Source organism: Orcinus orca, chromosome 13 (assembly GCF_937001465.1).
Source record: "Orcinus orca chromosome 13, mOrcOrc1.1, whole genome shotgun sequence".
NCBI classification, from domain to species: domain Eukaryota; kingdom Metazoa; phylum Chordata; class Mammalia; order Artiodactyla; family Delphinidae; genus Orcinus; species Orcinus orca.
The window spans coordinates 52,850,627-52,862,544 of record NC_064571.1 but is presented as its reverse complement, the minus strand read 5'-3'; the positions used below and the strand labels follow the sequence as shown (position 1 = coordinate 52,862,544).

At 53.0% G+C, this 11,918-nt stretch overlaps 1 protein-coding gene across 1 annotated transcript in view; it reads right to left on the bottom strand.

The window, feature by feature from the left end:
* Positions 1 to 3,461: 3,461 nt before the first annotated feature.
* Positions 3,462 to 11,918, bottom strand: part of KCNK12 (potassium two pore domain channel subfamily K member 12) — a 53,051-nt gene continuing 44,594 nt past the window's right edge. The window contains exon 2 of the mRNA XM_004264975.4: positions 3,462 to 4,498. Coding sequence (XP_004265023.1) covers positions 3,597 to 4,498 — 902 coding nt within the window. The 3' untranslated portion in view covers positions 3,462 to 3,596. The remainder of the gene's footprint in view (positions 4,499 to 11,918) is intronic.

Genomic DNA, 11,918 nt, shown 5'->3' with positions numbered 1-11,918 from the left:
ATGCAAAATCCTTCTCCTTAAAGTGGCCCAGACCAGGGTTTCTCTTCCGTGGGGAAAGGGGCTAGTAGCTCTTTCTAAGGCTGACGTGTGTGTGTGTGTACACGCGTGTGTGTGCATGATGCTGTGATGTGTGACACTCCTGGCAAAGCCCAGGACTTCGTGGCATTTTCCACAAGGTGAAGGCCTGCGGCTGCCTGAGCCTTCCGACTCCTTCGCCAGGCCCGGAGGTGCTGGCTTCGGTCAGAGGACACAGGGCCCTGACCAACTAGCCTTCTTAGAGAGCAAGGGCACCAAGGGCGGCTCCTTCCCTGCCTGCTCAGCTCTGAGAAGGCCTGGCTGCAGTCTAAGGTCCTGGCCTCTGTGTGGCCACAGCCGAGTGACAAGAGCCCATGCTGCCTTTACGGGAGCCCCAGAGCCCCAGCACAAGAGGGGTGAGTGTGGGCCTCAGGTTAGGAAGCAACTCTTGGAGCCTGGGGACGTTGTGATTACAGCAAGCTACCAGCTATGGGTCAGACTGGAGACCCCTGCGTGGTGGGAGAGGCCACAGCATCTAAGAGGAAGGAGCCCTTTCTTAGCCTGAGGTTCAGAAGAATCTGCACCAAAGAAAGGGGTCCCTATCATTGTCTATAATCCTGAAATGATGGGAGGACCCCATCCCAGCTTGTCAAGCAGGTCTGGTTCTCTATGCTCGCCCTCAAGCAGGATGTCAAACAAGCCCTTTAGGCATGGGTCTAGGCTCCAACAAACCCCCTGACCTTGGGAGCCCGGCTTTTCCCAGCAGCCCCTGGCATCTGGGGGACTGAGCCCTTTGGCCTGAGATAAAGGACAATGATGATTGAAAAGGTCGGCAGCAGGGGGGAACCAGGGGAACATGGACAAAAATATGTGCATACCACTGAGTCCTGGGCTACCATCGTACACTAGAGGACGGGCGTTTCTCTGGGAGGTTGCTGAGCAGGAAGGGTCCCTTTCCTAGCTCCCCTGAACCATGCTTTCAATTCCTTCAGCAGCGTGCTCAAGCTGCCTGCAGTTGCCTCCTTCCAAAGCCAAAGCATAGGAAAAGAAGTGAAAACAGCTAAGGCTGCAGCATGAGCAACTCAGAATAGACTTTAGGAAGCAGTGGTGACAGAGAAGACTGCCAGAGAAGGTTATGAGCTTGCCTTCTCCGGAGGCAGGTCCTGTTCCCGCCTGTGGGGATGGGATTCTTTGCAGTCCTGCGTGCTGGTCAGCAGATTGCCTGGATGCCTTTTTGGCCTGTCTAGCTCAAGGGGCCATGGTGACTGTGTCTTAAGCCTCCCGTTCTCTTCCTGGGGCTCACTTTCTCTGAGTTGCCTGCTGTTTTGCCTGCTATTAAGTCCTCATGGTCTAGATGTCTCTGTCATGGGGATGTCTCCTTTCCCCTCTGGATAGCTCAGATCCCCAAATTATTTCCTGTTGCCTAGGTGACACCTCTAACTGGATGCCTTTTCATCTTTCCTTCTTTTAAAGGGATAAACCTGATACTTTATTTCTAGGTCCTGTTAGAGGACCCTGCCCTAAACAATGCATGACTCTCTGAGCACAGTGTGACCGCAGCCATTGCTCAGATGGGGGAAGGGTGGCAGTGTTGGGGAGGCTCATGGAGCTGGCCTGGCTGACGTCACAGTGCATCCTGGAAGCGTGGCTCTCTGGAAGCCTACCCTTCAGGAACTGGCAAGACTGACTTCTGTCCTGGCCAGCTCCTCCTCACTGGCTTCACCCCCAGCTTACAGTCTGTGTTTAAAAACCAATCCCAATCCAAATGAGAAATTATCCCTCACCCCCCAAAAAAGAAATTACCCAAAGTAGCTGGAGAGTTACTCAGATCTTAACTTGTTTTTTCCTTCCTGCCATGAACTGGAAGGGGCGAGGGGAGGCTGACATTCAAGTGTGACTCTTAATGCTGTGTGTGTGTGTGTGTGTGTGTGTGTGCGTGTGCGTGTGTGTGTGTGTTTGAGTGTTCCAGGCATATATGCTTCCTTCACTGCCAGGGAGGGAGATTTTACGGCTTTTTGATGCCTCTCGGGCAGACGGTGTGAGATGTCCTGGTGCTTTCCTAAGACTTCCGGTCAGAAGCTGTATATATATTGGTGGGTCACACTGTGTCTGACTAGACTCTGGTATTTGTCCTTGGGATTGTCATCTTTTTGGATGAGAAAAAATGGGCCAAAAGAGTACTGTTCCTTTACAGTCCAAGACCCCCATCTCTTCAATGAAGGCTGGGTATCTGGCCTTCCTCCAGGTCAGTGACCTCCTAGGAGGTAGAGGGTGAGTCTGGGAGAAACTGTCCTTCACCTTGAGGATCATCCAGGGCAAAACTTTAATCCTAAAATTGCTTCCATCCACCAGCTCTCTCCCTCCTGCCTTCCTCCACCTCCAGGACAGACTGTGTGTGTGGAAAAAACACATTCACTTGAATATTAGTGGGGGCCAACCAGGGTGTAGAATGGGATGTGTCCCAAACACATGGCTCTGGAGTCAAATTCTCTGACACTTGCAGGATGACTGCTTTGGTTCCTGGTGCTGCAGGCCCTGGTGCCCACCAGTGTGGCTGGCAGAGCCCTGATGCAGAGGAGGGGCGGCTGGAGGGGGTACTGCGCTCTGCACCCCCGGGCTCTCTAAAAGGGAAAAAAAGATAAGAAAAAATCCACACCAACAAAGAAAAATCTTGTCTGAGAAGACTCAGACATTTCCTGGTTAATAACGAAAAGCATTCCCGTGGACGATGCTGGTGAAAGGAAGGAGCGTTGGGGGATTCAGAGATGTGCCCTGAGCCTCAGAGATCAGCCAGCTGAAGCAGAGCTGGGCTCCTGCAGCCTGAGTGCTCCCGGCCCTGCAGGCCACTCCAGGCTTTCCCTCTTTAAAAGGAGTTGCCCTGTGCGCTGTGCTGAGTGGACTAACTCCAGGCTGAGAAAGGCCTGCTAAGCCCCTTACCCCTGCAATTCCCAAATCTCTGGGAAATGCCACAGTCCGCAAGTTGTTGCTGTGTTTCATCCCATTGCATAATACTACGCCATTCTCTGTGTGTAGCGGCTGTACTATATATATACATCAGGAGGCAACATATGGCTCTCCCCATCCCCACCTGTCATAACTGTGACTATATCACTTCTGACGACCAGAAGGAAGCTGCTGGGCTGGGCCAGGATTCTAAATGCTGCGGAGGTAATTCAGAGCCATGAAAAGTTGCACCATATGCTTTGGGGTTGCCAGCTGCTTACGTGCATCGAGACGGGCTTTAGTGCCAGTCTGCAAAACCCAGGGGTGGCACTCTTCTCACTGCCGTGTGCACCGGGCGAGGGTCTGGGGTGCCACTTTTTCTCTCCCTGGAGGAGACTCTGCTGGGGACCACAGTTCTCCAAGAGGGAGCCCATAAGGAAAACAGGCTCCCCCAAAACCTGCCCTTGATAACATCAGGCCTGGCCAAATAGTATTTCTTTAAAAAAAAAATTTTTTTTTTTTGGTTTCATTTTATTGGATAAAGGTTAAGAAAGCGCCAGCGTCTGAGAGAAGGAAAGCAAACGCCTCCCGGCTGCACCCCAGCCTGGTGAGGGTCCGTGGCGCGGCGAGGCACGCGTCTACCTGGAGGCGCTCGTCTCGGCCAGGCGGTTGTTCATGATGCCCAGCGCGCCCACGCCGCCTGAGAAGCCGTTCTGGCGCGTGTTGACGCACACGCTGCGCGGGTAGCCGTTGGCCGTTTCGGACAGCTGCTTCTGCAGCAGCGCCAGCGACACCTTGTTGGAGGCCGTGAGGTCGCGCATGGAGATGAGCTCGCCCGACAGGCGACGGCCCTCTGCGTCGCTGTCGCGGGCCGCGGGGTCGGCGCCGAGCGCGGCCAGGCGGCGGCGCAGCCGGGAGCCCGGGGTGATGGCGTTGCGCCGGGCCAGGGGCGCGCCGGGCGCCGGGCAGCAGCGCGTGCAGCAGCGGCAGCTCAGCTTGCGCAGCATCCAGTTGAGCACCTGCTTGATGAGGATGGAGATGACGTTGAAGAGCGAGTAGATGCAGCACACGCCGAGCAGGATGAAGAGGAAGTTGCCCAGGCGGTAGAGCCCCTGGTTCCGGTAGGCGGCGTGCTGGCTGCTCACCAGGTCCCCGAAGCCGATGGTGCTGAAGGTGACGAAGCAGAAGTAGAGCGAGTCCACGTAGTCCCAGCCCTCCACGCTGGTGTACATGGCCGAGGCGCAGCAAGACAGCAGCACGGCGAACAGACCCAGGATCAGCAGCACGTGGTACACCGAGGGCTTCCAGCCCGCCAGGCAGTCGGCTTCCGAGAGCGCCGAGCCGCGGCGGAAGGTGGCGGGCAGCAGGCCGCTGCGGCGCAGCTGGCGCTCCCGGCAGGCGCGCATGATGAAGGCCAGCAGCGAGATGATGCGCTCCAGGAAGAGGTTGAAGAACAGGATGGTGCCGGCACAGCCGAACAGCCCGTAGGCGATGAGGAAGGCCTTCCCGCCCACCGTTGCGGGGGTGGTCATGCCGAAACCTGTGGAGACCAGAGCGGGGATCAGCGAGGTCCTGGCTGAGCGGGTGGTCCCCACCCTGTGCGGGGCAGGCATGTGCAGGTGCTGACATGGCTCCTATGCTGAGTGGCATCGCTCAAGTGGTATTTAGACATTTCTCTGCCTTGGTGGCACTAGATATGGTTCCTAATCTGGGCAACCCCTAAACTGATGGAGGAGACATGGCCCCTCGTCTGGGGTGGGGGATCTATAAATCAATACGGGTGAGGCAAGATGGTCACTAGGAGGGACCCATCAGGAAACACAAAACAGAAGCCACTGCACAGATGCAAACTACTGTGAAGCCCACAAACTGAACAAGTGTCACCTGGTCTCCCATCCCTCAAATTGTTTTTTAATGTACCAGTGGCACACCTGGGCCTTGTTAGGACAGACTTCCATAAAGGCGTCATTTTATGGGATTGCTGGGGACCAGGTAGGGTGTGTTCAGTCCAGGGAGCTATATTTGATGGTCTCTGAAAAGGGAGAGTTTTGTCAGTTTATGAAACTGACAAATGGATTGTTTGAGAATGAGTCCACAACCTTCAGAGAGTAAGCGTGGCTCTGCCATTGGACATCAGCTCCTTCTCACCCAAGGACCACCATCACCCTTGCTCACACTTGTAGCCAAGGGAAAGGTCTTGGCCCCACTGGGTCCTGTGCTGCCGGGTGTCTGGAGTGGCTTTTATCCTGAGAGGTCTGCTCTGTGCCAGGGCAGCTGCTCAGTGCTCTGACTCTTGTAATTAAGTCTTAATTTACCCATTCGTTCAAAGCACCGTCTTTAAGGGAGCTTCCTTATCAACTGATCTCTGCAGAAGGCTTGGCTTCCTGCCAGGATGCTTGGCCCCTGTCATCCAGGGCAGTGCAGAGTGGCAGCTCTGCTCCTCCAGCCTGAGCTCTCAGCCAGCTGCCGGTTGTGATGTCCTTGTGGGACCCATGCTGCCTGCCTCTGGTTATGGGAGGGGATGTAATCCCTTAGCATGAAGATCCACTGCTGCCTGGAGTCTGAGCAGAAAATGCATCATCTGTCTGAGTGGCACAGTAGCACCTGTCAACACCTCTGTAGCAGAAGTTCAGGGGCATCCCTGTTTAATGCATGCCCGACGTCAGGAGATCTACCTGTGCACTGTTAAGTGGGGGTGGTGCCAGCTCTGGGAAAGGTGTGGCTTACCATTTCCCTAAAAAGGCCAGAGAAAGTTTTTTTCAGAATGATCCCTTAAACTTGTGTGCTAATCATTTTCTAGATTCCTTGGAGGAAATGCCCAATTGCCTGACATTGTCTCCATCTTATGCTTAATGACTCAAGTTAGGAGAAAACCTTATCATGATACCTCTGTTGAGGAAGATGGATTATGTCCTTAGATTCAGAATTTGGCCGTAAGAGTGTGAAAAAAGCCAAAGTAGCAGTATAACCAGGGACTCAATAGAGGGATTTTGCTACACTTTAAAGCCAAACTCAAGTTCTTGAATTCATGAAGAAATCAGCTCTGAATCGATATGATTATACGTGGAGTGGGAGTGTTTGTGTTTGTGTGTGTGTATTTACAAAAAGTCCTAGGTTGATGACCCAAGTGTCCAACAGCCTAATTCATGGTCTGTTCATACAAGGAACTACTATACAGCAAGGAAAAAGCACAAACCACTGCTACTTGCAACAGCATGAATGAATCTCACCAAAAGAATGTTAAACAAAAGAAACTGGACACAGAAGAAGTATTCCATTTGCATAAAATTCAAAACCAGGCAAAACCAAGCTACAGTGTCTTTTTAGGGATGCATACTTGGCTGGCAAAATTATAAGGGAAATCGAGGAAGTAATTTTGATAAAAGTCAGAATTGGGGTTTCCTCTGGGGATGGCAGGGTGTGGTGACTGGAAGGGGACCCAGGGGGACTCTGGGGTGCTGGAAATCTTCTGTTGACCTGGGTGGTGGTTACATGGGTGTTTATTGTATAACAACTTTCAAATTGTATGTTTTATGATTTTTTTGTACTGTCATGATAAGAAACACTTCAAAATGCCTAGACCGTTAGAACTGTGAACTTAATTCTGGTCTGCCCCTCGCTGTATAGGTGAGGGAGAAGGGGCAGAGGGGACACGACCTACAGCTTGTGGGGGACAGATGCCACACATGTGTCCTGGCTTCTAGCTTCGTGCTTAGACCATCATACACAGCACTGCTGCTACTCATGAAGGGAAAACAACACCTCTCGTAGGGGGATCACTTGGCTAAATTCCTAAAGAAATGAAAAATCCTGAGCCTGGAATATTAATACTATGCCTAAGAGGATATTGAATGGGATTTTCCTATTTTTGAGAATTTTCAGCTAAAGTCTTAAAGCTAAGAGTGACGTGTAATATGTTAGCCCTCATTCTGAAGAGAAGTTTTAGATACCTCTATGTCATATCGATTAAAATAGCAAAATGGGTCTGGTGACTAGTAACCCCTACTACCCACTTCCAGGCTGTACAGAAAGGTTAGAAATTATCCAGGGATAATGGGAGACGGTCCTGAAGTAGGAGGGGTGCTGTGGTACCCGCAGGTCTAGAGATGGCGGTGGTGGTGATGGTGAAGAGAACGTCAGGCTGCAGCAAGGGCAGCCTGGCAGCTCATTTCCCAGTGGATGCTGGCTGAGCTGCAGACACTTGAAAGCTTACCCAGGAGCACTGGAGTGGAGCATGGTGAGGGTTTCGGGAGAGCCAGAAGTGTCTCCTGGAGTCTGACGCTGTGCTCGATAGTTCTCTGGGTCAGAGGCTGACCGGAGCAGCCCACACAGGCAGGGACAGGAAGAGGGCATCAGTGGGAGCAGTCTGTACTCCCAGGGCACCTTGCGCCAAGGATGGGGGAGAGTGACATGGGTCAAGCAGACTCTGCAGACGGCAGCCACATCTGAAGAGACGCTGCCCGGGAGGGCTGCCTGCTGGATCAAGGGTGCCTGAGGGGCGGAGGGCGGGGGACAGCATGCGATGTAGTCACACGAAGCACCACCCACTTAGGGAAAGGTGCAGGGCAGTGGTCCCTGTATTGGGGGGGAAGGGGGGAATCTCCAAAGACCCAATGGGCTCCATGGAAGGGTATGTCTGTCCTAGCCGTGGGCATTGTGATGCCACCAGCAAAAGCTAAGAAAGGATGATAGTGGCACCAGTGATGTAAGACCAGGAGGAAACAAACAGATGACCCCTCCCACACTGCAGGTCCCTGAGCCGGGGGCCAGGCCAGAGCTGGAGGGAGAGGCTGAGCTTTGATTAGAAGTGAATTTGAAGATGGGATTTAGATTGGGTTGGACATCTGAGAATGGGTCTCAATTTTAAAACTGGTAATACTTAAAAAAATATTATTTGGAAAACTCTAGCATCTATCCAAGACGTTGTTAAGGAATCCAAAGGAGAATTCTTCAAAACCATAGATGAAGACAAAGCCATTTCCCGTGCCAGCCCATTTAATAAACTGGTTCCAAAGGCCCACCACTCACAGTGCCAGCCCCGCAGGTCTCGTTTCGCTCCATCTCTACAACCTGTGAGGGAGGCACACCCCTGTTTAGCAGATGAGGAGACCTCGGGTCAAGGGGCTAAGTAGTTGCCATGGCCGCACAGCCCAGAAATGGTGGGGCTGAGCCTGAAACCCAGGTTGGCTGGTGTCTAACATCCACCTTCTCTCTGCCACCCTAGACTGTCTTCTGAGGGCACCGCAGGGCCTCCATGCCTCTTAGAAAACCAAGAGGGCTGGCAGCTGGGAGAGCACTTTCATGTGGGCAGGGTGGCTGACCCTCAGTCACAGCTCCTGTCCCCAAGAGTCCACTCTCCTCTTGTGGCTCTCTCTCCACTGACTGTTGCTGGGGAGGGGGGCCACTGCTCCCCCCTTAATGTCTTCACCAAGGTGGACTCATCCCCCTTCCCGTGGCACAGTTAAGACAGCGAGGCAATTCAGACCAGACTCAACCCAGGGCCTGGGGACAGCAGGAGGACTGAGGCACAGGAGGGACCGCTGCTTCTGGCCCACAGTCCAGCCGGTTGCCCCCAGGCAGGGCACTCATCTGCCCGCTGGGCTCCTGACAGGACTGCCCCTGCCTGACCTACCCCCGAGTCAAAAGCCATCTCCACTCTCGAGGAGCATCTCCAGATTCCTCCAAACTCCTCCATGACTGGACTCCTGGCTTCTGCCCCAGCACCCCCTTTAGAGTCTGGGTTTCTTGCTGAGGATCTGCCTCTCCCCTGGATGACAGAACCCAGAATGAGACTTATTTTTCCACCCATGCTTCTCCTTCCCCACAGGGCTGTGGCCTTTGCCAGGGCCTCTACACAACAGCACCACCAGATATGCACCTGGAGCACCGTCATCCACCCGCTCATTCCTTTTTCCCGCAAACACTTACTGAAGACCTGGTTTGGCAGGCCTCGGGCTGCGCTCAGGGCTGTGGTGGAAATCCAGGCAGACACCCGCACAGAGGATCCGGGCTGCCTTCTTAGAGGTTTTGCACAGCTCCCCACCCCTCTGCTGCCAGTGGCTCAGCCCTGGGCCAGGGCACAGCTTTACCCTGCTGCCCCCATGCAGGGGCTGGGCCGGACCTGTCCTGAGGTGTCCTCATGGCTATGACTCCAGGCCCAAAATGATGCCAAGTGCTTGGCTGGCTGTGGCACTCTCTGCCCAGAATGAAGGGGACAGGCAGGTCAGGAGGTTCTCTGTCCAGCACAGAGGGCACCCAACACAAGTGTCCCTCTCACTGCCCCGATTCCTGAAGTCCGGCTCCTGTGCCCACTCCACTTCCCTTTGCTTTCCTACAGACCCACGTCGGCTCAGCTCCAGAGGCAGGGCGGAGGGGGCACAGTCTACCCTCCTGCCCCATCAACGCCGAGAGGCTCAGAGCTCTGGGCTGCTGAGACCCCTGGGCCGGACCTCTTGCCGAGGGCAGTAGGGTCCGTGCCCGGTGCTGCTGCCTAGCCAGATGCTTCCCAGGGTGGAAGAACAGTCCCCTAAGCTCTGGGGAGCCAGGCTGGCTCTGGAGAGGGGCCTTGAAGCTTCAGCCAGAGAAAAGGCAAACCCTGCCACCCCGAAAATCCCCCTTTCCCCCACCCACACCCCGCGGGGGCGGGCGTGATCTGTCCCCGGGTTCGCACCAAGCCTCGATTTTGTTTATGCCACAATTGATCTGCCATCCCCGTTTGCAAAGAGCAGACACTTGGGGGCTTTATTATGCCACTTTGACAAAAGCTGTGAAGCTCATTCCCACAGCCTGTCTGGTGCCGCCTTCGCAAATGGGGCCCTGGTGACAGGGCCTCCGGAGTTCAGCTCCGAGAGCCTGGAAGTGAGATGGAGAGACCAGCACTGGTCTGAATCGGGCCCTGGGTGGCAGCCTCTGTGCTGGACACTGGACGCATGTCCCCTCATCCAGTCCCTCCAGCTACCCTGAGAGGGACGCATCATCAACCCCAACAATGCAGGCAAGGACGTGGGCCAAAGGAACCGAAGATACTCGGCTGAGTTTCCGTTTGTGAGTGGCTGAGCTGACCCTGAAGCCCTTTCCACTGCGCCAGATGGGAAGCCTGAGCTCATCACCTTGGGGACTTTTTCCCACTGGCTCTGCAGTATCAACTTGGTGGAGGGGAAATATAATTTATAATCCAATCTGGGATACTTTTGAGAGCAAATCATTACCCCAGGACAGCAGGTGTAAACCAGAGTTGATCCAAGCAACTGGGCTGCATGATTAAAATGCAGATTCCAAGGCAGGTCCCACTCCAGAGGCTTATTTAGAGGGACCCAGGAATCTGCATTTTAACAAATGTCCCCTGATGATTCTAATGTGAATGGGCTAAAGCCCTTCCTTTAAGAAACAATATTATGCTGTATCCCTGATGACCCTACTGGCTGGAATCTGCCCAATTTCAAATATTTTGATTTAAATTTCTTTTAAAAAAATTTTTCAGCTTTATTGAGTTACAGTTGACATATAAAACTGTAAGATATTTAAAGTATACATTATGATGATTTGTTGGTTTAAATTTCAAGTGACCTAACACCCTTGTTGTGGACATTGCAGCTGTCTCCTTAACAACCATTGCCCCACCCCCCCAACCTAAAGTGTAGCAGCCAGGCCCCTTGGAGAACTGACCCAACGGCCAGGGGTGGGCTCCATTAGTCTAGGCCAATCAGGAAGATCCAGTCCCTTACCACAACTGGCTCAAGGATGGATAGGCCTAAGCCAATCAGTGCAGGCCATTTTCACGGCTACAGAGACTTGCTCAGGAATGGGCATGTGACCCCATTCAGGCCAATCAGATGAGAGGAGAGTTTCTCTGATAGTTTCTGGGTAAAATGCATCTTACTTTAAAAAAAAATACTTATTTATTTTATTTATTCATTTTATTTATTTTTGGCTGCATTGGGTCTTAGTTGCAGCGCGTGGGATGTTCATTGAGGCACGAGGGATCTTTCGTTGCGGCGCACGGGCTTCTCCCTCTCTAGTTGTGGCATGCAGGGTTTTCTTCTCTCTGTCTCTCTAGTTCAGGCCCATGGGCTTAGTTGCCCTGTGGTGTGTGGGATCTTAGTTCCCCGACCAGGGATCGAACCCATGTCCCCTGCATTGGAAGGCAGATTCTTTACCACTGGACCACCAGGGAAGTCCCTAAATGCTTCTCACCTTTAAGAGCTGCCCTGGGTGTGGAGGGAGCAGGAGGTGGCCCCAGGAGTGGTTGGCGGCCACCTGTGGCCATGAGGAGCGAGCCTTAGACGAAGCTGACACTGCAGAAGGCTGTCCGAGTATCCTGAAAACCTTAATGAGCTGTCCAGACTGCAGGCTGCCTGACCTACCCTTGGACTTCCAGTTACATGAGCCCATAAATCTCTTTTCCTGCCTAAGCCTTCTGTGACAGGCGACCAAACACACTCCAGCTGGTGCCGATGGTTAAGGGCCTGGTTAGACATCCCAGGGTCAAGGCAAATGGTATCAGACTTGAACTCAAAGCTTTGCCTGCTGTTGTAGCCTCTTATGAGCCAAGTGATCGAAGCAAGTCACTCTAACTCCTCTGAGCCTCTATTTCTTCACCTCTAGAACGTCGACCTCCCGATGCGAGCCCTCTCTGTGAACTGTAATACAACCTGCCAGTGGGTGTTCCTCAAGATGAGACAGTAGACTTAATGCGAGGTGGAGAGAATGCCCATGATTAAGAAAAAGAAATGTTAAGTAAAGTGAAACGCGTTTATTTACTGCGGGACTTTTTAGAGCACTCACCGTGTTAATGTGATTTATGAAACCACCAGGGCTATGCTAACACTATCCAGTGTTCCCCAAACTAATTTGACCATCGAATGTATTTAGTCACCTTAGGTGACTCGAGTATTTCAAAGAGTAATATTTGGGAAATGCCATACTCTATCCTCATGAAGAATTAAGGATGAGGCATTTAA